The sequence below is a fragment of the Salmo salar genome, chromosome 14 (assembly GCF_965601325.2).
Source record: "Salmo salar chromosome 14, fSalSal1, whole genome shotgun sequence".
NCBI lineage: Eukaryota > Metazoa > Chordata > Actinopteri > Salmoniformes > Salmonidae > Salmo > Salmo salar.
Window position 1 is genome coordinate 15,267,967 of NC_138304.1, and position 25,053 is coordinate 15,293,019.

Here is a 25,053-nt window from a genome sequence, read left to right on the forward strand (position 1 = left end):
CTCTCCCCAATCCCATTATCATTTATATCAATAATGCAACGGAGTTACTGGCCCAACGCTCTTAACCGCTAGGCTACCTGCCGCCCATCTCAATGCGCCTTTTGATTGTCTACACCTGTCGACAAATGTGGGAACAATCAAAATGTGGACAAGAGCAGGACAACGGAAGCATGTTAGAACCAGGTATAAACGGGGCTAGTGACGTAAAAAAAAAAAAAAAACACTGTCATGAGCCTCATTTATACCTGATGCTAACATGCGCCCTTTGTACGGATCTTATCCACATTCTGATTGTGCCCGCATTGTAACCATTGCATCTAGACATGATAGTAAAAAGCACCTTTATACGTACACTGTGTTCACATTGTAAACAGATTTTCTGATGCCTCCTTGTATGCAGATTATTTAACAGATATTCTTTTAAAATCATATTTATTTTAAGACAATTATTGATGCCACAAGTCAATTGTGCTACCTGTCAATGATTTTAGAGACTGGTATAATTATGATTTAAATGGTTTGACCATCCAGATCTGTTTACATTTGATTGATATCCAGATACCATGGGTCTCTGACTACCTCCGGGGGTGGTCAGGAAGATCTGATCACAATGCGTCTTTCAATCGTCTAAAAATGTGGGCACAATCAGAATGTGGACCGGATCACGACAAAAGACTCATGTTAGAATGTGGTATTAACGGGGCTATGGCGGCATCATATTGGTGATGGAGAAAGTTGACCTTTCCAAGGAAATTTGATGGACTCATGCAGGAAGAAGTAGACCTAATATCCACTCTCAAAGCATTCTATAATTGTTGTTCAAAGATGAATGAATCCTATCCTCATAAAATGTGTTTTGCCAGCGCTGCCAATTATTTTAGGTGGGCATCAAGTGCAGTTATGGACCCACATACTAAACAATTGTTATCTTGCTTTTAGGCCTATTGTACTTGTTTTTATTTGTATTCAAAGTCACTCACACCTAATGTAAAATGTAGCCTATCAAATTCCCTATACAGTTCTAGGGCTATGAGGCAGTCAGACAGGACAACACACATTCTTGTCCTCACACACATAAAGAGAAGAGACACTTGCCGTAGATTCTAAAACAAGTCTTTATTGGTCAATGTACAGAAAGTGCTGCCATTACCACCAAAGAGAAAGCAACCCCAAACATTTACAAAACAAAACAAAAATAATCATATATAAAATAACTGTCTTGAACTGTTTTTAAAGGGTTTATATGCAAAACAGTTTATTTGTACTCCTCTATGACACGCATGGTGAGAATTTCAATTGCCTACTTCTCACGTTCTCGCTAGCCGCCTTCTCAAAACCCATTGGAGGAGAAGGTCAGAGGGGCAGGACCTCTGGCTTTCTCATCCAATGGGTTTTAAGGAGGCGAGGACAGAGGATGTGAGGAGTGTGCAATTGAGATTCTCCCATGGTATAAAGATGGGGTGAAACAAGGCAATGGTAGACGCGTCTCACAATGATAACATTACAACCACAGGCGTTAAGGCCGAGAGGGGGAAGAGTTCTAACCACTGCTACAGACATAAACATGTAACGGATGCAGTGTTTAGAGTGGCATTCTGGGAAATACAAGGGGTCAGAAACAAGGAGTTGGCTAGATTCAGCTACAGCAGACATGTTATAGGCGACCAGAGAAGGAGCGAGAGGATCAATCGTTTCAGTTTTTTTACAGTGGGACTTCTGACAGAGGTGGCCTGTCATAGAAAAACATAAGGGGTGTATCTCAATACTCAGTCTCTTTGACTCCTTTCCTTAATCTGTCTGGACATGAAATGGGCAGGTGGAAGCAGAATTCTGGTAGGCAATGGCACCCACCAGTTTACTTTCACCTTACCTGTGTTTTTAATGGCAGGTGAAGGAAAGAAAACAAGGAGAGGAAGCCACTTTAGCCCATTGAGATGTGCCCAAAGATAATGGGCGTGTTTGAGTGGTAAGGCTAAAGCAACTGACTGTAGATGAAAGTCGAGGAATGAAGTCGTGGGAGGAGAAACTGCGACAGCCGAAAGTTGGACACTAATGTGGTTTTCAAACAGCAAAGCTCAGATTTAACATGGCAGTGTTGCCTTGTTTATAAAAGTTTGTCAAAATAAACATCTCCAACCCCCATATCACTCAAACTGAAATCATATGTGTGTACATTGTAGGCTACAATCAATTACTGAGAGCCTAAAATATCGCATTCATTTGTATATATCATGTTTGAGTCACTTTCTCGTGGGTTAAACAAAAACACCCTAATGATTGGTTGACAAGAGCCTCCCACAATGCAGGCGATTGCTGCAGGATGAAGTTGATGAAGAGCAACTGCAGAAACTTCATTACCTTTTGATCACATGATTTTTGTAAAGTTAATGCAGGCGACATGTAGGCGCAAGTCAGACAATTTTTATTCTCATAATGCAACACACGTTGAAAGGCGGTGACCAACGCACCGACTTGACAAAAGTGATCCGCTCGAACGCGCCCAATGTGACAAGTTGTCTCTGCCCAGGCTGAAAATGCTAACCTGTCAAGCCAATAATCGGAATTTTGACTGATGTTCCCCTCTGGTGGTGACTAAAGGGAGTTTACCCCAACATTTGTTTGTCAGACGCTTACATGTGCATATTGCGTGTTTTAAACAACATATGGCATGGACTTGAGATAATTCTTCATGTATGAAAGTTTGATTATTGGGTGAACTATCCCTTTAAGTGCCTACTCTCATACCCTCATCTCAGCCTCAGAAGTAGGTTGACACAAGCAGGGACACAAGTCAACAGCAAACACAGAGATAGAAATGACCATGAGCGTTAAAGTCACCCTCAAGCACTAATCTAGGGTCAGTTGTCCATTTTCCCTCCAAATGTTTAAAGTTAGGATTGAGGGAAGGTCATTTGAGTCTAAATATGTGGTCAGGGGCAACTTGACTACTCAAAATGCCCCTGATGCAAGCAAATTTGGACATACAGTTTGAGGAAAGGTAGGTGGGAGACAAGGTGAATTATAGTTCAGCTATGCTACCTGCTATATACACGTTACGAGGGATTTATAAAAACATACAGGAACTTTTCTCTCTTTTTCATATGTTCAAGAAAAAGAACCAGGCAGACAGAAAAAAAGGAGAATCTATCAAAATGTTCAAAATTTGTTTTGTAAATACATCCTCTCTTATACCTCTGTTAATGACAATTTGTTAGTCTGTCTTTCAGAAGACGTAAAATAAACATTTCCAAGATTTAAAATGAATAAAATATAATCTCATAATCTAATGCAAAAAAAAATACTTTAAAGTACAGTATTAAAATTGCAAAAAAATTCAACAATTTGTATTAATGCTAAAGAGCGGACATACAATGAACAAATTTCCAAGAGCTTAACAAAAAGCAATTGAGATAGATAACGGGGGAAAATGTGGTGTCCAATCTTTTGTGTCCAAACCCGGAAATAATTCAGCACAGATGAACAAGCCATTGGATATAAGGTGGAAATGTGCTTGTGCAAATTTTCAATTGGCCCTATTGTGTTGTCAATGGCAGTCTTAAATAGGATCGTGCAGTTACACCAAAATGGGAGAAATCTGCTCCACTGGCAAGAGAAGTGGACAATTGCTTATGGCTAGTCAACCTTTTTGGTTGTAATGCCTTAGTTTGACCAGAAGAGGGCAACATTTCATTAAAAAATGTGCCCTTTTCACAAATGATTGTGACTGCAGATTCTGTATAATATGTAGGTGTGTGTACATGCGTGACAGATCAATACGTTATCGAGGAGCTATCCCATTCCAGCTTGCTCTTCTGCTTTCCCTCCTTCTTCACTTCCCTCTCATCCTCCTCCTCTTCCTCCTCAGTTTCATCACTGTCGCCTGACTCTGCACTCATGTCACCTGCCTGCTCATCGTCCTCTTCTTCTTCATCCTCATCATCTTCCTCTTCGTCTCTTACCACCTCTTCCACCGCCTGAGGCCCTCCGATGTGCAGGACAGGATAAAGTGAAACACTGAATTACTACTATGTAGAAGACACTTCAAAGCTATTGATCAGAAAACATCCCTGTAGCTGATGTCTGGCCTTGCTACAAAATCCAAAACCTAAATCTAATACCAAAACAGAGTCAATGTAATACATGTAATAAAACCCCAACCACAAATCAACTCCTAGCCATTCAACTAGACCTATTCAACTAGACCTAGACCTATTCAATTATTTCAAGTGCCATTGAGTTGATATAGTTAGCGGTGCCTTCTTTGGGACATTCTTTGAATAATGTTCTCTCACCTCCATAGGGTTGACTGTGATGGTGAGGATGGAGTCGTCCCAGTCCATCTTTGGGTCCTTGGCCCCGTCCTCCTCCCTCTTGGACCCGTCCAGGTGGGTACTGTGGAGCCTGTAGATGCCCAGCACCACTATGACCACCAGGGCGGCGATACAGATCACAATCACCACCGTGGCAGCTGGAGGGGTGCCTGTGGGGGAGAAGTGTTTAAAGGGTAAATTCACCTGAATTACAAGAAATGTGCTGTGTTCTCCCTACCTTTGGGAGATCACTCAGTTCTGCGTGTGTGTGTGTGTGTGTCTGTGACACAGAGAGAGGGAGAGAGACAGCGTGCGTCTATCTGTGTGTGTATGATCTGAAGGCGTAGCCCGGGGTTCCCCAACTAGGGGGCCGCAGGCCAAATTAGGCCCACGGGTGATTTTATTCGCCCCCACCCAACTTTTCAGAGCAAGAAAAGTTATTTTAATTTTAGAAATCTGGGCTTCTTGCGGTCAATTTGCAGCCTACAAATTATTTATAGTTATGTTCCGGCCCCCTGACCATCCACTGTAGAAAGGATCCATTTTTACATTTTAGTCATTTTGCAGACGCTCTTATCCAGAGCGACTTATAGTAGTGAATGCATACATTTCATACCATGCATTTATATGTGTATTTTTGTATTTTTTGTACTGGCCCCCCGTGGGAATCGAACCCACAACCCTGGCGTTGCACACACCATGCTGGCGTTGCAAACACCATGCTCTACCAACTGAGCCACAGGGAAGGCTTAGCCTAATCTGGATCCCTCTCCAGTTCAACAAAACACACTCTCAAGCCTCTGATAGTAGCAGGGACATGTGCTCACCGTGTGTGTGGGTGCGTGTGTACATTTGTGTGTCTGTGTGGGTGAACACTTCTGGTTGCCTTACCTGAGATGTGGGAATTGAGAGTGTGCACCATCAGTGGATGATGCACAGGCCGCATGTACTGGGATTGGACAGCCATGTGATTGACATGCTCTACGGGTGCTGAGTTGTGGAGGACACTAATCTGAGGGTGGGACAAAGTACATATCAGTCAGTATGGAGATGGCAATGATGTAGAGAAAGATAGATCGATGAGATAAAGGGTAAATGGGTCTGGTTGATGAGTGACGGTGCAGAAATAGGAAGAGAGACTGAGTGGTGAAGGGTGAGAGAAACGGAGAGAGGGGTGTAGAAAGAGGCAGGAAGACAGAGGAGTGGCAGTGGTGGAGATGGGAGAATAGAGAGTGTGAGTGGAAAAGGGGTGAAATAGAAAAGGAAAGATGGGTAAAGCTTCTTCCCTGACCTCCAGATTGAACTCGTTGCTGGTGTAGCGGCCGTTGAGCTCGGAGCAGGTGAGCCTGAACCTCCTGTTAGTCAGGGTCGCCGGGCGCCAGTTCCTATAGCGCACCTGCCTGAGGGCCTCCTCATAGTGGGCCATGGAGTCCACACCTGGGGAAAATGCATTATTACCAAAGGTGTCCCTGGTGTTCACAGCCATATATAGATGGTGTCCCTCAAGGCTCAACGCTGGGCCCAGCTCTAATGACTTCAAGAGCTTCTCGCACCAGGTGACACACAATAAGGAATTTATGTTTAGGTATGAAAAGTGTGATATGAATAATGCTTCATAAATTGAAGTGCATACCATATATGGAGATGCCTGAGGTGGAGTTTGTGGCATCCAGGTGTTTCCCTATTAGGGAGCTGTGGTGAATCTCCAGACTCTCATGCTCTGGATTGAGCTCCTCTCCGATCACCAGGACATCACAGTAATCCAGGTTGTGCATAACCTCCAGAACACCAGGCCTGTGGACTGTACCTACACACACACACACACACACACACACACACACACACACACACACACACACACACACACACACACACACACACACACACACACACACACACACACACACACACACACACACACACACACACACAAAATCCAACACAGACATGAATGCTCACACACGCACTTTTTCAACGCTGTGCTACATCAACACGTATCCATGGTAACCACCCCACCCACCTGCGCTGAACGGCACACCGTCGCTCTTGGTTACAGTGCTGGTGATGCGCAGCTCCTTGAAGGGTGCCACGCCCGTGGCTCCACGCAGGTCGGAGGAAGGCTTGACGAGTCGATCTGAACCAGCGATGGTGATCCGTGGCTCGCTGGGTGGCAGGACTATTACTACTGCCTTAATGTCTGGGATGGAGATGCATATGTCCTCCCCGAAACACCTGAGCACCCAAAAACAACAGGAGAGAGGGAGGGTGAAGAAGAAGGGATAAGGAGAAGAACATGGAGATAGACATTAGCGTATGCAGATAATGCAGAAAGAGCACTTTCTTTTCTTCAGGTCATAATTGTTCTGGCCAGGGCAGTTTTTGTAGATAATTGGCCTACAGATAAGGAGTAACAGGGTAAGAAAGACTAGGGGAACATCACTGCCATCTGATACTAATCATATTGGAATCGAAAATGGCATAAATTGCATTGTGTGTCACTATTCATTTGTGCCTTCACCCAAGAGTTTAGTGACTACATACTCTTTCTGGTCCTAGCAATGAATGACTGGGCACTTGTCATTCTCATTTCAGAGATGAGAGACACATAATGTAGGGACAGATTGTGACAGAGGCAACTGTGAAAGTGGACTTCCAATGTTTGTCCAATTGTGATTGCGAGTTGTCTCTGTTTGCATAGAACACTGCAGCTTTTCCGATTTTTGGGGGGAGTGATGCTGTTTTCAGACAGATGGCCTCAAGTTGCCCATTTCCAATAACACACACGCACACAGACGTAGGCACGCTTGGACATGCACCCACCCACGGAGACACTCTCTCTCTGTTTATCCTATAATTGGCCTAATATAATGTAAACACACACTAATTATCACATTTTCTCATCAACACAATTTAACACGTTCTAAGCCCACGGTTGACATGAAGCGTAACCCCAAACAAAGAAACATTTAAGGAGTTATTACTTTTTTAATTCAGTGAATGTAGTAAAACAACTTTCAATCTAATAGTTCTATTCAGACCCTTTGCTATGAGACTAAAAATTGAGCTCAGGTGCATCCTGTTTCCATTGATCATCCTTGAGATGTTTATACAACTTGATTGGAGTCCACCTGTGGTAAATTCAATTGATTGGACATGATTTGGAAAGGCACACACCTGTCTATATAAAGTCCCACAGTTGACAGTGATGTCAGAGCTAAAAACCAAGTCATGAGGTCGAAAGAATTATCTGTAGAGCTCTGAGACAGGATTGGGTCGAGGCACAGATCTGGGGAAGGGTACCAGAAAATGAGTGCAGCATTGAAGGTCCCCAATAACACAGTGGCATCCAACATTCTTAAATGGGAGATGTTTGGAACCACCAAGACTCTTCCTAGAGCTGGCCACCCGGCCAAACTGAGCAATCAGGGGAGAGGAGCCTTGGTCAAGGAGGTGACCAAGAACCCGATGGTCACTCTGACAGAGCTCCAGAGTTCCTCTGTGGAGATGGGAGAACCAGACTCTCAGACCATGAGAAACAAGTTTCTCTGGTGTGACGAAACCAAGATTTTACTCTTTGGCCTGGATGCCAAGCGTCAGGTCTGGAGGAAATCTGGCAGCATCCATAGAGTGAAGCATGGTGGTGGCAGCATCATGCTGTGGGGATGTTTTTCAGCAGCAGGGACTGGGAGACCCACAAGTATCGAGGGAAAGATGAACGGAGCAAAGTACAGAGAGATCCTTGATGAAAACCTGCTCAGGACCTCAGACGGGGATGAAGGTTCACCTTCCAACAGGACAACGACCTTAAACACACTGCCAAGACAATGCAGGAGTAGCTTCAGGACATGTCTCTGAATGTCCTTGAGCGGCCCAGCCAGAGCCTGGACTTGAACCCATTCGAACAACACTGGAGAGACGAGAAAATAGCTGTGCAGCGATGCTCCCCTTCCAACCTGACAGAGCTTGAGAGGATCTGCAGAGAAGAATGGCAGAAACTCCCCAAATACAATTGTGCCAAGCTCGTAGCGTCATACCCAAGAAGACTCGAGTCTATAATTGCTGCCAAAGGTGCTTCTATCATAGTCGTGTGTGTAGGTGGCAGGGAAGTCAGGCGCAGGAGAAACCAACTTGGTTAAACAGGAGTAGTTTTATTAACAAAAAACGAACTCAAAAACCAACGTACAAAAATAACATGGTTAAAAATAACCCGTCGCACACCGATACAACATACACGACGAGTACATAACATACAAACAATCACTGACAAGGACATGAGGGGAAACAGAGGGTTAAATACCCAACATGCAATGAATGGGATTGTAACCAGGTGTGTAGGAAGACAAGACAAAACCAATGGAAAATGAAAAACTGATCAATGATGGCAGGAAGACCGGTGCCCCTCAGGACTTTAACCTGGTGGGGATAGGGGGCAGTATTTGCACGGCCGGATAAAAAAACGTACCCGATTTAATCTGGTTACTACTCCTGCCCAATAACTAGAATATGCATATACTTGTTTGATTTGGATAGAAAACACCCTAAAGTTTCTAAAACTGTTTGAATGCTGTCTGTGAGTATAGCAGAACTCATATGGCAGTCAAAACCCTGAGACAAATCCTGACAGGAAACTGAAATCTGATGTGTGGATATCACTTCAAACATTTGCCATTGAAACACACAGGGGCTTGTGAATCATTTAGCACTTCCTATGGCTTCCACTAGATGTACCCAGTCTTTACAAAGTGGTTTGAGTCTCCTACTATCAAAATTGACTGAAAGAGAGGATGTTTATCTTGGTCACAGGGGATGGGCCATTACCATTGTGACGTCGGCGCCCATTGGTACTCTCCCTTTTCGAAACGTTTTGAAAGACAATGCAACCGTCCCAATGGAATATTATTGAAGCCCTGGTTGAAAAAGCCCCTAAAGATTTATGTTATACAACGTTTGACATGTTTGAACGAACTTAAATATATATTTTTTGCTCATTCCTGACGACAAGTCAGACGCACACGGTACATTTTCACTAGCCTTCGGAGCGCGCTAACACTATTGGGACATAAATTATTAACTTTTTTGAACAAAACTACATTTGTTATGGACCTGGGATTCCTAGAAGTGCCTTCTGATAAAGATAATCAAAGGTAAGGGATTATTTACAATAGTATTTTTGATGGTTGATCGTTCCAAGATGGCTCCAACATTTATAGCCTAGACTTTTTTTCTGGGCATACCACGTCGTTTATTGCAAAGTGTGATTTCCCAGTAAAGTTATTTTTAAATCTGGCAAAGAGATGGCATTCAAGACATGTTAATCTATAAGTCTTTGAATGACAATATTACATTTTAACAATGTTTTCGAATAGTAATTTTGTAAATTGTAGCGCTGATTCATCGGAAGCATTTGAGGGAAAAGATTTTCTGAACGTCATGCGCCGATGTAAAATGCTGTTTTTATATATAAATATGAACTTTATCGAACAAAAAATGCATGTGTTGTGTAACATGATGTCCTAGGAGTGTCATCTGATGAAGGTTGTCAAAGGTTAGTGCTGCATTTAGCTGTGTTTTGGGTATTTGTGATGCATGCTAGTTGCTTTGAAAATGGCTGTGTGTTTATTTCTGGCTGGGTACTCTGCTGACATAATCTAATGTTTTGCTTTTGCTGTAAAGCCTTTTTGAAATCGGACAACGTGGTTCGATTCAGGAGAGGTGTATCTATAAAACGGTGTAAAATAGTCATATGTTTGAGAAATTGAAGTTATAGCATTTATGAGGTTTTGCATTTAGCGCGACGCGATTCCACTGGCTGTTGATTAGGGTGGGACGCAAGCGTCCCACTGGCCCAGACAGGTTAAATGGCCCCATAAACCGCAGACCCAGCTTCCGGCAGGGCAGGCGGCAGGGCAGGTTTCTGGTCGAGAGCCAGACCCTGTCCTCACTGCAGTGACGGTCTGCGCCAACTTTCTGGTGCCGTACGGCGCACTGAAGGCAGACGTGAGCGGCGTCCCAGGTTTCCTCCGCTCGCCGGAACCAGTCGTCCACCGCAGGAGACTCGCTCTGACTCTGATGCCAAGGGGCCAGAACCAGCTGATACCCCAACACACACTGAAAGGGAGAGAGGTTAGTGCAGGAGTGGCGGAGCGAGTTCTGAGCCATCTCTGCCCAGGGCACGAACGCCGCCCACTCCCACGGCCGGTCCTGGCAATAAGACCTCAGAAACCTACCCACATCCTGGTTAACTCTCTCCACCTGCCCGTTACTCTCAGGGTGAAAACCTGAGGTAAGGCTGACGGAGACCCCCAGACGTTCCATGAACGCCTTCCAGACCCTTGATGTGAACTGGGGACCCCGATCAGACACTATATCCTCAGGCACCCCGTAGTGCCGAAAAACGTGTGTAAACAGAGCCTCCGCAGTTTGTTGGGCCGTAGGGAGACTGGGCAAAGAGAGGAGACGACAGGACTTAGAAAAACGATCCACAACGACCAGGATCATGGTGTTACCTTGTGAAGGTGGAAGATCGGTTATGAAATCCACTGACAAGTGCGACCCCGGCCGTTGTGGAACGGGTAAGGGTTGTAACTTACCTCTGGGTAGGTGTCTAGGAGCCTTGCACTGGGCGCACACTGAGCAGGAGGAAACATAAACCCTCACGTCCTTAGCTAAAGTGGGCCACCAGTACCTCCAACTAAGACAGCGCATCGTCCGATCAATCCCAGGATGATCAAAGGAGGGTGACGTGTGAGCCCAGTAGATCAATCGGTCGCAGACAGCAGACGGAAGGTACAGACGATCAACTGGACACTGAGGGGGAACGGGCTCTTACGTGATGCCCGTTCAATGTCCACGTCCAGCTCCCACACTACCGGTGCCACCAAACAAGAGGCTGGGATTATGGGAGTGGGATCCATGGACCGCTCCTTTGTGTCATACAGCCGGGACAATGTGTCTGCCTTAACGTTCTGGGAACCTGGTCTGTAAGAGAGGGTAAACACAAAACGGGTGAAAAACATGGCCCACCTTGCCTGGCGAGGATTCAGTCTCCTCGCCTCCTGGATGTACTCCAGATTGCGGTGGTCAGTCAAGATGAGAAAAGGGTGTTTAGCCCCCCCAAGCCAATGCCTCCACGCCTTCAAAGCCTTGACAACAGCCAACAGCTCCCAGTCTCCCACATCATAGTTTCACTCCGCCGGGCTGAGCTTCTTAGAGAAGAAGGCACAGGGGCGGAGCTTAGGTGGCGTACCCGAGCGCTGAGAGAGCACAGCTCCTATCCCAGCCTCAGACGCGTCCACCTCCACTATGAATTGCAAAGACGGATCCGGATGAGCCAACACAGGAACCGAGGTAAACAGAGCCTTCAGTTTCCTAAAAGCCCTGTCTGCCCCAGCCGACCACTGCAAACGCACCTGACCCCCCTTCAACAGTGAGGTAATGGGAGCAGCTACCTGACCAAAACCCCGGATAAACCTCCGGTAGTAATTGGCAAACCCTAAAAATCGCTGCACCTCCTTCACCGTGGTTGGAGTCGGCCAATTACGCACGGCTGCAATGCGGTCACTATCCATCTCCACTCCAGACGTGGATAGGCGATACCCTAAGAAGGAGACGGACTGTTGAAAAAACAGGCATTTCTCAGCCTTGACATACAGGTCATGCTCCAACAGGCGACCAAGCACTCTGCGCACCAGGGACACATGCTCGGCGCATGTAGCGGAATATATCAGAATGTCATCGATATATACCACTACACCCTGCCTGTGCAGGTCCCTAAAATCTCGTCTACAAAAGATTGGAAGACTGTTGGAGCATTCTTCAACCCGTACGGCATGACGAGGTACTCATAATGCCCTGAGGTGGTACTAAATGCTGTCTTCCACTCGTCTCTCTCCCGGATACGCACCAGGTTGTAAGCGCTCCTGAGATCCAATTTGGTGAAGAAGCGCCCCGTGCATTAACTCAATCGCCGTGGTGATCAGAGGTAGCGGGTAACTGTACCCTACCGTGATTTTATTAAGACCTCAATAATCAATGCACGGGCGCAGACCTCCATCCTTATTCTTCACAAAAAAGAAACTTGAGGAGACGGGTGAAATGGAGGACCAGGCCTCCGGCAGCCTCTGGAACTGCCGGTCTGCGGCCAACAAGGCAGAGTTCATCTCAGCCTATGCTACCCTCCAGTCCCGCGACTTCTTGGCGCTGACGGAGACATGGATTACCACAGAAAACACTGCTACTCCTACTGCTCTCTCCTCGTCTGACCACGTGTTCTCACATACCCCGAGAGCATCTGGTCAGCGGGGTGGTGGCACTGGAATCCTCATCTCTCCCAAGTGGACATTCTCTCTTTCTCCCCTGACCCATCTGTCTATCTCCTCATTTGAATTCCATGCTGTCACAGTCACTAGCCCATTCAAGCTTAACATCCTTATCATTTATCGCCCTCCAGGTTCCCTTGGAGAGTTCATCAATGAGCTAGACGCCTTGATAAGTTCCTTTCCTGAGGATGGCTCACCCCTCACAGTTCTGGGTGACTTTAACCTCCCTACGTCTACCTTTGACTAATTTCTCTCTGCCTCCTTCTTTCCACTCCTCTCCTCTTTTGACCTCACCCTCTCACCGTCCCGCCCTACTCACAAGGCAGGCAATACGCTTGACCTCATCTTTACTAGATGCTCATCTTTACTAGATTCACTGCAACTCCCCTCCAAGTCTCGCTCTCCTCCAACACTACTCACTCTGCCCTTACTCAGATGGTATTGCGCCGTCGCAACCTTCGCTCTCTCTCCTGCTACTCTCTCCTCTTCCATCCTATCATCTCTTCCCTCTGCTCAATCCTTCTCCAACCAATCTCCTGACTCTGCTTCCTCAACCCTCCTCTCCTCCCTTCCTGCATCCTTTGACTCTCTATGTCCCCTATCCTCCCGGCCGGCTCGGTCCTCCCCTCCTGCTCCGTGGCTTGACGACTCATTGCGAGCTCACAGAACAGGGCTCCGGGCAGCCGAGCGGAAATGGAGGAAAACTAGCCTCCCTGCGGACCTGGCATCTTTTCACTCCCTCCTCTCTACATTTTCTTCCTCTGTTTCTGCTGCTAAAGCCACTTTCTACCACTCTAAATTCCAAGCATCTGCCTCTAACCCTAGGAAGCTCTTTGCCACCTTCTCCTCCCTCCTGAATCCTCCTCCCCCCCTCCTCCCTCTCTGCAGATGACTTTGTCAACCATTTTGAAAAGAAGGTTGACGACATTCGATCCTCGTTTGTTAAGTCAAACGACACCGCTGGTCCTGCTCACGTTGCCCTACCCTATGCTTTGACCTCTTTCTCCCCTCTCTCTCCAGATGAAATCTTGCAACTTGTGACAGCCGGCCACCCAACAACCTGCCCGCTTGACCCTATCCCCTCCTCTCTTCTCCAGACCATTTCCGTAGACCTTCTCCCCTACCTCACCTCGCTCATCAAATCATCCTTGACCGCTGGCTACGTCCCTTCCGTCTTCAAGAGAGCGAGAGTTGCACCCCTTCTCAAAAAACCTACACTCGATCCCTCTGATGTCAACAACTACAGACCAGTATCCCTTCTTTCTTTTCTCTCCAAAACTCTTGAGCGTGCCGTCCTTGGCCAGCTCTCTTGCTATCTCTCTCAGAATGACCTTCTTGATCCAAATCAGTCAGGTTTCAAGACTGGTCATTCAACTGAGACTGCTCTTCTCTGTGTCACGGAGGCTGTCCGCACTGCTAAAGCTAACTCTCTCTCCTCTGCTCTCACCCTTCTAGACCTATCTGCTGCCTTTGATACTGTGAACCATCAGATCCTCCTCTCCACCCTCTCCGAGTTGGGCATCTCCGGCGCGGCTCACTCTTGGATTGCGTCCTACCTGACAGGTTGCTCCTACCAGGTGGTGTGGCGAGAATCAGTCTCCGCACCACGTGCTCTCAACACTGATGTCCCCCAGGGCTCAGTTCTAGGCCCTCTCCTATTGTCGCTATACACCAAGTCACTTGGCTCTGTCATATCCTCACATGGTCTCTCCTATCATTGCTACGCAGACGACACACAATTAATCTTCTCCTTTCCCACTTCTGATAACCAGGTGGCGAATCGCATCTCTGCATGTCTGGCAGACATATCAGTGTAGATGACAGATCACCACCTCAAGCTGAACCTCGGCAAGACGGAGCTGCTCTTCCTCTCAGGGAAGGACTGCCCGTTCCATGATCTTGCCATCACGGTTGACAACTCCATTGTGTCCTCCTCCCAGAGTGCTAAGAGCCTTGGCGTGACCCTGGACAACACCCTGTCATTCTCCGCTAACATCAAGGAGGTGACTCGATCCTGTAGGTTCATGGTCTACAACATTCGCAGAGTACAACCCTGCCTTACACAGGAAGCGGCGCAGGTCCAAATCCAGGCACTTGTCATCTCCCGTCTAGATTACTGCAACTCGCTGCTGGCGGGGCTCCCTGCCTGTGCCATTAAACCCCTACAACTCATCCAAAACACCGCAGCCCATCTGGTGTTCAACCTTCCCAAGTTCTCTAACGTCACCCTGCTCCTCCGCACACTCCACTGGCTTCCAGTTGAAGCTCGCATCTGCTACAAGACCATGGTGTTTGCCTACGGAGTTGTGAGGGGAACTGCACCTCCGTACCTTCAGGCTCTGATCAGTCCCTACACCCAAAGAAGGGCACTGCGTTCATCCACCTCTGGCCTGCTCGCCTCCCTACCTCTGCGGAAGCACAGTTCTCGCTCAGCCCAGTCAAAACTGTTCGCTGCTCTGGCACCCCAATGGTGGAACAAGCTCCCTCACGACGCCAGGACAGCGGAGTCAATCACCACCTTCCGGAGACACCTGAAACCCCACCTCTTTAAGGAATACCTGGGATAGGATAAAGTAATCCTTCTACGTAAATGTAAATGTCTAATGTACCCCTGACACAGGGATTCGGAGATATATGTCTCCATAGCCACTGTCTCCGCTTGCGACAGGGGATACACGTGACTCCTGGGAAGTGCAGCGTCTACCATGAGATTTATCGCACAATTCCCCTGTCGACGGGGTGGTAATTGAGTCGCCTTCCTTTTACAGAAGGTGAGAGCCAAATCAGCATATTCGGGGGGAATGCGTATGGTGGAGACCTGATCTGGACTTTCCACCGTAGTAGCACCAACGGAAACCCCTACACACCTACCTGAGCACTCTCGCAACCACCCCGTGAGAACCCTCTGTGGCCAAGAAAAAGTGGGGTTATGACTAATTAACCAAGGTATGGCCCAGCACCACGGGATACACAGGAGTGTCAATAAGGAAAATATTAATTTCTTCCTTGTGACCCCCCTGCGTCACCATACTCAAAGGAGCTGTGGCCTCCCTGATCAACCCTGACCCTAATGGTCGACTATCTAAGGTGTGAACGAGGAAAGGCACATCCACGGGTACAATGGGGATCCCTAAACTATGAGCAAAAGCTTGATCAATGAAATTCCCAGCTGTACCTGAATCTACTAGCGCCTTATGCTGGGAACGCGGGGAAAAATCTGGAAAAGTAACAGACACAAATATATGTGCAACAGAGGGCTCTGGATGAGAATGGTGCCAACTCACCTGGGGTGCTACCTCGATTCCCAGAGGAACCTACCCGGCACCGACCAGCAGTGTGACCTCTGCGGCCACATATGGTGCACGAGCGGGAACCCCCTCCAGTCTCCCTATGCACTCTCCCTCCCAGTTCCATGGGTAGAGGAGAGGGGGTGCGGGAGGATGGAACCACCAGACCCCGATCTGGACGCCGCGAGCAGCCAGCAGGTTGTCCAGCCGGATGGACAGATCCACCAGCTGGTCGAAAGTGAGGGTGGTGTCTCTGCAGGCCAGCTCCCGACGGACATCCTCACGCAGACTGCATCAGTAATGGTCGATCAGGGCTCTGTGATTCCATCCCGCACCGGCTGCCAGGGTCCTGAACTCCAGTGAAAAATCCTGGACGCTCCTCGTCTCCTGCCTCAGATGGTAGAGGCGCTCACCCACCACTCTGCCCTCGGGTGGGTGATCGAAGGCTGCCCGAAAACGGCAGGTGAACTCCTCATAATGGGCCAACGCCGCATTTCCCTCTCCACACACAGCGCTGGCCCACTCCAGGCCTCTCCCGGTGAGGCACGAGACGAGGGCGAAACTCTTCTCACGGTCAGTTGGAACTGGGTGGACCGTGGCCAGATAAAGGTCCAATTGGAGTAGGAAACCCTGGCAGCTCGCAGCACTTTTGTCGTACCTCTGAGGCATGGCTAGACGGATGCCACCGGGTTCAGGTTGAATAGGGGCGCTCCGGATAGACCCCGGTTGGGCTGGTGGAGGCGCTGGAAGTACTCCCTGTCTCTCCCAGCGGTCCATATTCTGGACAACGCGATCCATGGCGGCGCACAGATGGTGTAGCTTCTCCGCATTCTCCTGGATGCGCTCCTCCACCTCCGTGTCTGGGGTATCTTCTCCTGCTGACTTCAATATTTTGGACAGTGATTCTGTCATAGTCGTGTGTGTAGGTGGCAGGGAAGTCAGGCGCAGGAGAAACAAACTTGGTTAAACTGGAGTAGTTTTATTAACAAAAAACGAACTCCAAAACCAACGTATAAAAATAACATGGGTAAAAATAACCTGTCGCACACCGATACAACATACACGAGTACATAACATACAAACAATCACTGACAAGGACATGAGGGGAAACAGAGGGTTAAATACACAACATGTAATGAATGGGATTGGAACCAGGTGTGTAGGAAGACAAGAAAAAACCAATGGAAAATGAAAACCTGATCAATGATGGCTAGGAGACCGGTGACGCTGACCGCCGAGCACCACCCGAACAAGGAGGGGCATCGACTTCGGCAGAAGTCAACAAAGTACAGCGTGAAGAGTCTGAATACTTATGTAAATGTGATATTATTATTTTTAAAAATGTATACGTTTGCAAAAATTTAAAAAATCCTGTTTTACTTTGTCATTATGGGGTATTGTGTGTAGATTGAAGAAGAAAAAAACTATTTAATCCATTTTAGAATTAGGCTGTAATTGAACAAAATGTGGAAAAAGTCAAGGGGCCTGAATACTTTCCGAATGCACTGAACAAAAAATATAAACGCAACATGTAAAGTCTTGGTCCCATGTTTCATGAGCTGAAATTAAAAATTCCAGAATTTTTTTATGCACAAAAAACGAATTTCTCTCAAACTTTCGGTAAAACATTTTTTTTACATCCCTGTTAGTGAGCATTTCTCCTTTTTCAAGATAATCCGTCCACCTGATAGGTTTGGCATATCAAGAAGCTGATTAAACAGCATGATCATTACACAGGTGCACCTTGTGCTGGGGATAATAAAAGGCCACTCTAAAATGTGCAGTTTTGTCACACAACACAATGCCACAGATGTCTTAAATTGTTCAATTAGCATGCCGACTGCAGGAATGTCCATCAGAGCTGTTGCCAGAGAATTGAATGTACCATAAGCCACCTCCAACATCATTTTAGAGAATTTGGCAGTACGTCCAACCGGCCTCACAACCACAGAACACGTGTAACCACGCCAGCCCAGGACCTCCACATCCGGCTTCGTCAGCTGCGGGATCGTCTGAGATCAGTCAACCGGACGGCTGATGAAACTAAGGAGTATTTCTGTCTGTAATAAAGGCCTTTTGCGGGGAAAAAATAATTCTGATTGGCTGGGCATGGCTCTCCAGTGGGTGGGTCTGGCTTGCAAGTGCGTGGGGCTGCACCACTGTCCGGTCATGTGAAATCCATAGATTAGGACCAAATGAATTTATTTAAATCGACTGATTTCCTTATATGAACTCTAACTCAGTAAAATCTTAAAAATCCTTGCATGTTGCATTTATATTTTTGTTCAGTAGATCCTAAGGGCACCTTCTGCCCAGAGCGAGGAGCTGTCCTGCCACCCAGGCAGTCTGGGTAAAACAAGCTGGCCATCATCCAGGTTCATTACACTTTGAGAGGAGCAGAGTGAAGTCTCTCAGGATTAATGCCAACGCCGGCACCTAACGCCTTGAGTAATTACGCTTTTCAATGGTTGGTGAAAAGTGCTCTTCACTCACTCACTTATTAATTCATTTACTTTCCCGTGGTAATTAAGAATGGTCTTTTGTTTACATGATAACTGTCTGCTGCTTCTGGTTTACTAGCAAAACTAAATGTGTCACATTCGTGGTCTGTTTGAGCTGCTTTCCCATGGCAATTCCTTGCATTAAGACTCGGCCTAAATTAAGCACGTATTAAGACACATTGTTCTCCTTAACTACATACCAGGACTGGCTTGTAATAGGATGTCTGTATTTGTATGGCTAGGAAGTGTGTGTGTGTGTCGTGTGTGATTATGCTGATCTACGTAACTACCAAACAAACTCTGATTGGGAAGTGTGTGTGCATGCATGCGTGCAGTGTGCACCTGCAATCGTGTGTGTGTGTTTCTTTGGTTAGCACAATTGGCTGTAACTCCACAAAACAATTACCCCGGGAACGACATCAGTATAACTGCTAAAGAAAGTTTGTGAGGAGTAGCATGTCCCATACTAAACTAAACTAAGGGCCTCGCTAAATAAACGCCATCTGACCAGCAAGGCGTTGCGTCCCAAATTACACCACATTCCCTACATAGTGCACTACTTTTGACAAGAGACTAGAGAATAGGGCGCCATTTGGGATGCAGTCGGGGCCTCTTGTCGTACGGAGCATTAAAGTGCCTGCTGAATAGGACAGGCCATCTCTCTGTATACGAGGCGGTTTGTTAGACTAAACCTATTACAGCTCCTGTGGCAGGAGTCCACTATCCACCACAGTCCAATTTGATTTGGCCGTCCCCCCTTACTGCTTAACTGTGAACAGAATACACACACACACACACACACACACACACACTTCACATTTTCTCTCCATCCTTTGTCATTCTCTCTCTTATTTGGGCCTACCTTTGTTTAGCAGTTAATTTCATTCCCCTATAGCTTCCAATTGGCTCCTTCATCCCCCCTCCTCTCTCCTGTAGCTATTCCCCAGGTCGTTGCCGTAAATGAGAATGTGTTCTCAGTCAACTTACCTGGTAAAATAAGGGTAACAAAAATTATATTACACGCTCAACCTTGTTCTTTCTCTTCCACTCTCACTTGGTCTCTTGTATTGGGCCTGTATTTCTTTACCAATACATTTAATTAACTCCTATAAGACTGCACAATCTCAGCATACCATCTCTTCCTTTACCTTTCTCATTAGGTAATGGCGCAAACACATGAGCTGTTAAAAACACTGTATGATGCTAAGTTTTCCTTTCTAAACTAAGTGCCCTCACACCAAAAGGAAGTATTACAATCCAATTCTTTGTTCTTGAAATGGTGACTAGAGGAGAGAGAGGATAACAGGAGAGAGAAGGATATTGACCGAGAGGTAGACAGAAAACAAGCCAGCCAGTTACCCACCCAGTCAGTCTTAACAGCACTATATTCCTCTAATGATCAACCTTCCTTCTCGTAGTGCTCTCTGGCGTGAGGAACCCTGACACAGCAGATTGCCTTTCATGGCCGTCATTCATATCCTCATCATCAGCAATTGCCACGTCGGCCCAGGCTACCACAGCTCCAAGGCAACCAGGGCGCCACGTCAACCCGGCTGTCCTCTCAGCCATTAACGAGGGGAGAGATAAAGAGAGGGAAGCGACGCTGATTAGCATATCAGACATGGAGAGAGCACAGGCTTAGACGGGCACACACACGCAGACACACACACACACAGCCTGGAACACACTAGACACTGATCTCGATGCCACGCCAGACGTATACACACACTGACCCTGAAGACACATACAGAGAAAGTAGAGCCTCGGATGCACAAACACCATGGACCGTATTGCTCACACACACACAATAGTAGCCTAAAACATTGATCGTTTTAGGCTTCTACATGATGCTGGAATTTCCCCTATATCCAACCTAGCCAGTGAATGAAAGTTTACAATGTAGGTGCACAGGTCGAGAGAAAAATTTGAGTAATCAAGGTGACAGACAGTGACACATTCAATACCGCCTTGCACACTCTTGCCTGCATCTAGCTGATCTAAGGTGTAATCATTAGTCCAGTGAAAACAGTTGCAAACAAAAGTTTCTATTGGACTAATTCATGTATGTTTATCCCCAATTAGTTCCGTTTGCTTCAAGTTTACTTTAAGGAACGTTTTAACAGAATCGGCAGAATGAATACACTCCTAATCACCCCAAACAGAGTTCCTTTTCTAGCAGCCACATTCAAACAGCATGATCTCTTTGCTCTTTGTAGAATTTCTTCTCACATCTACGCACTATTCTGTGACCAGGCGAAAAAACCTTTCCAAGCCAAACTTTCATAGCGTAACTGCTAGCTGCTACACACAGCCTACATCGTTGCCACCATAATAGCTAACGTCATAGTCAACATAGCTACTAAAACTAGTGTGGTAGTAAACACGCTACAATCATGAAGTACAATGTACAGCAAGCAGTTTAGCAGTTACACCGTCAGGCCCCCGGTGGCAATAAATTAATAAAACCAAAAGCTTACCTTGACTTGGAACATTTCCAGTGTTGGATAGCCATAGCCAGCTATCTAACATAGCATCCCTCTCTGTTTGAGCAGGGTGTTTGAGTAGGCTAAACTAGATGCAATATTTAACTTTTTGGCCGACCTGACCAGGTTCACATAGAAATATGTGTTATAGATCTGTCATTATCATTGAAAGCAAGTTTAGGTAGTGTTAGATCTGTTCTATGTGCGCTATTTCTATGCTTCTCGTTCTTACGTTTCGTTTTTGCGTCTTTTACTTTTGGTTTTGTACACCAGCTCCTAACAGTTGAAAATACAATATTTTTGGTTATGGAAAATATATTTCACAAAAGTTTAGATGGTACAATGATTCTCCACACTATACTTGCTTGTTTTGTCACAAACTGAAATGTTTTCTATAGTGCACCTTCAAGTGAAAGTGAAATAAAAAATACGACGAAATATAGCTTGCTCTCTCTCTCTCTTGCTTCTCCTTCATTTTTTAAGAAATAAAATTCAAGTTCAAATCTATTCACCTACTGTATTGTCAACTAATCACCACATTTTATGCACTGCAGTGCTAGCTAGCTGTAGCTTATGCTTCCAGTACTAGATTCATTCTCTGGTCCTTTGATTGGGTGGACAACATGTCAGTTCATGCTGCAAGAGCTCTGACAGCCCCCTTTCTGATTTTCTCAAATTTTTGCTTATGTTTGATACTGAATGTTATCCGATCTTTAGCCAAAACCTAATATTAGATAAAGGGAACACAATTTTTTTATACTTATTTCATTTATTTAATTACCAAAATCAACAATTCCCCTGTGTGAAAAAGTAACTGCCCCCTTATACTCAATTACTGGTTGTGCCGCCTTAAAAATGATAACTTTTTGAATGTTCCACAATTTGTATTTTTATGAAATTCACTGAGGAGGATGGTCCTTCCTCCTCTGAGGAGCCTTTACACAAATGATACTTGCATGTGTCACTGTGACCTTGTGGTCCTATATTTCAAAGGGGTTTAAATGTATGGTTGGGTGCAATAAATGTTTCTGTAGCCTATGTGAAAGCGAGAGAGAGACCGAGAGAGAGAGAGAGAGAGACAGAGAGAGAAAGAGAGAAGGTTGAGGAGTGTGAACATGTGTGTGTGTGTGAGACAGATTAAGTGTGTGCGTGCGCCCGCACACACATTGTTGGATTCCATACTCACTGTACGGTGGTGGTGATGTGTAGCCGTCTGAGGCCTGCTGTGGGGAACTGGCGTGAGTTGATGTAGGAGACCTTGCCCATGGCTGTGTTGACACTCTCCAGGTCCTCTCCCTCCATCACCAGCACCGACTGGGCTGGGTTAAAGTGAAACTGCACACACAGAAGAACACATGAATCAACTGATACAAGAGGGTAAGTGTCTGAGTGTTTCATGCACACAATACGTGACCAAAAGTATGTGGACACCTGCTCGTCGAACATCTCAATCCAAAATCATGGGCATTAATATGGAGTTGGTCCCCCCTTTGCTGCTATAACAGCCTGCACTGTTCTGGGAAGGCTTTCCACTAGATGTTGGAATATTGCTGCGGGGACTTGCTTCCATTCAGCCACAACAGCATTAGTCATGTCGGGCACTGATGTTGGGAGATTAGGCCTGGTTCACAGTCGGCGTTCCAATTCATCCCAAAGGTGTTCGATGGGGTTGAGGTCATGGTTCTGTGCAGGCCAGTTAAGTTCTTCCATACCGATCTTGACAAACCATTTCTGTATGGACCTCGCTTTGTGCACAGGGGCATTGTCATGCTGAAACAGGAAAGGGCCTTCCCCAAACTGTTGCCACAAAGTTGAAAGCACAGAATCGTCTAGAATGTCATTGGAAGCTGTAGCGTTAAGATTTCAATTCACTGGAACTAAGGGGCCTAGACCGAAGCATGAAAAACAGCTCCAGACCATTATTCCTCCTCCACCAAACTTTACACTTCGCAATATGCATTCGGACAGGAGCGTTCTCCTGGCATCTGCCAAACCCAGATTTGTCCGTCGGACTGCCAGATGGTGAAGCGTGATTCATCACTCCAGAGAACGCGTTTCCACTGCTCCAGAGTCCAATGGCGCAGAGCTTTACCCCCCTCCAGCCCACGCTTGGCATTGCGCATGGTGATCTTAGGCTTGTGTGCAGCTGCTCGGCCATGAAAACCTATTTCATGAAGCTCCCGACGAACAGTTATTGACCTGTTGTTGCTTCCATAGGCAGTTTGGAACTCTTTAGTGAATGTTGCAACGTGCTATGCACTTCAGCACCTTTGGCAGTCCCGTTCTGTGAGCTCGTGTGGCCTACTGCTTCGAGGCTGTGCCGTTGTTGCTCCTAGGGCTGTTACAGTGACCGTATTATTATCACACCGGCGGTCATGACGGCAGTCAAATTCCACGTGACCACTTAGTCACAGCAATTAGGCTTCTCCAAGTTCTGATGCTGCTGATTGTCATTAGTAGCCTATCGAACGTGCTAACTGCTGGTACTCAGCACTCTTGTCCCTCTAATCACTCTGATGTCAATGCAAATGTAATCGAAAATCTAATCAAACACTTCATGAGGGCCCATTGTCATGGAAATTCAGTACTGAGAAAGACTTGGTAATTTCTTCAATCAATCATCTCTATTTAATATCGATTAATTATCGCAATAATGAAACCGTCAGCCCAACAGTCTTGTTCTGACTGTTAGGCTGAGAGCCTACCCTTTACACACAATGCACAGTTTATATAGCTGATACCAAGATTGCTTAGTCAGTCATTTCTAGCCTTCCCATAAGCCACCTTGGTTATCTACACAGCATGGTGTTTTACTTAGTTTCCCAGATACCAGGAAGATGAGACAATGAGGCATTGTTCTACTCCTCTCTATCCCAGTTACAACTCCCCTACATCCTGTCACTGGAATGCCAGCTGTAGGTTTTATCACCAGGAAGCTAGAGTGGACGCCACACACCTCAGAATTAGCAGGACAGAAATATCTCACTGTTTAAGTAAATAATTGTTACATATCCAACAAATAAGGTGAATACATACTTTTTCTGTCACACCATGAGCTCATGTTGTGCAACATTTCTATAGGCTGTCACGTTGGCATGAAGGCTCGGGAGACAGATGCAGGAATGTGTAATAGTTTTTTTTATTTTGCACAAATTACGGCGTGCCGTGTAAAGGCACGGGGATGAAGACCAAACAAACATGTAACAAAAACACAGGGTTGAAACCCAAACAAAAGAGCGAGGAGAACCTTGAACAAATAACACACAAGCACAATGATTAACACACGGGATGAGACCCGTAATCATCTGCACAATCCACAAGGGCACAAAAGCCCAAAACACACAGCACAGGTACTCACACGCACCAACGGAAATAGTAACAATAATCGACAGCACCATGGGGAACAAAGGGCACATATATACAAATACAATCAGTGGGAATAGGGGCCAGGTGTGCGCAATGAAAGTTCCAGAAGGATTCGTGACATTGGCTATGCAAATGCAGAGAAAACAGAGTTTTGATGGCCTCTAATAAAAACAGGAGGAACCCATCAGCTTTCTATAGGCTAGGCCTACTATATTTATTCCTCAACTTTCCTAACATGAACATTTTGCTTCACTTTCAACAGGAGTGTAGCCTACCTGGCTGGCATGAAAATGAACCACGGGAAAAGCGTCCTCCATTCGCTATTTAAGTGCATAGATTACATGTTTTTTTTCCGCATGCCCATGTTCCGAGACAGGCGCATGATAATGGTCAATTTCGAAATCAAAACTAATACCACACATATATTATTGAGTATATGTAAAGAATAGTTTGATGAGTGACAATATTAGCCTATCACTTGTGAATGATTTATTACCACTTGTGAATGTCGCCCAGTTTGAGCATTAAGGTAATAAACAGCGCATACCACTTTTTTTGCCGACTTTTTCAAATCATAGTTGCACACCTATGCTTCCCAGCCCATAGGCCTATATGTTTTGATAAGCTTTGTATCACAACTAAAGTGGCCAAATAACTTCTTAAAATGAAGCACATTAATCCTCTTTATAACCGGTGAAGAGCCTAACTGGCATACTTAAGCAGCGCGTGAAGTTTGAAGTTTGGGGGAAATCATTTTCAGCATAAAAATGCAACTTTATAAGAGAGCC

At 46.1% G+C, this 25,053-nt stretch overlaps 1 protein-coding gene across 2 annotated transcripts in view; it reads right to left on the bottom strand.

Moving 5' to 3' along the window:
• Positions 1–1,097: 1,097 nt before the first annotated feature.
• LOC106568935 (calsyntenin-2) overlaps positions 1,098–25,053 on the bottom strand; it is a 314,056-nt gene continuing 290,100 nt past the window's right edge. Inside the window, exons 11-17 of one of the 2 annotated variants that reach the window (XM_014139780.3) lie at positions 22,086–22,234; positions 6,331–6,542; positions 5,944–6,117; positions 5,602–5,747; positions 5,202–5,322; positions 4,293–4,480; positions 1,098–3,974 (exon numbers count right to left, since the gene is read on the bottom strand). In XM_014139780.3, coding sequence (XP_013995255.2) covers positions 3,771–3,974; positions 4,293–4,480; positions 5,202–5,322; positions 5,602–5,747; positions 5,944–6,117; positions 6,331–6,542; positions 22,086–22,234 — 1,194 coding nt within the window. In that variant the 3' untranslated portion in view covers positions 1,098–3,770. Of the gene's footprint in view, positions 3,983–4,292; positions 4,481–5,201; positions 5,323–5,601; positions 5,748–5,943; positions 6,118–6,330; positions 6,543–22,085; positions 22,235–25,053 lie in introns of both variants that reach the window. The other variant, XM_014139781.3, reaches the window with a different exon arrangement.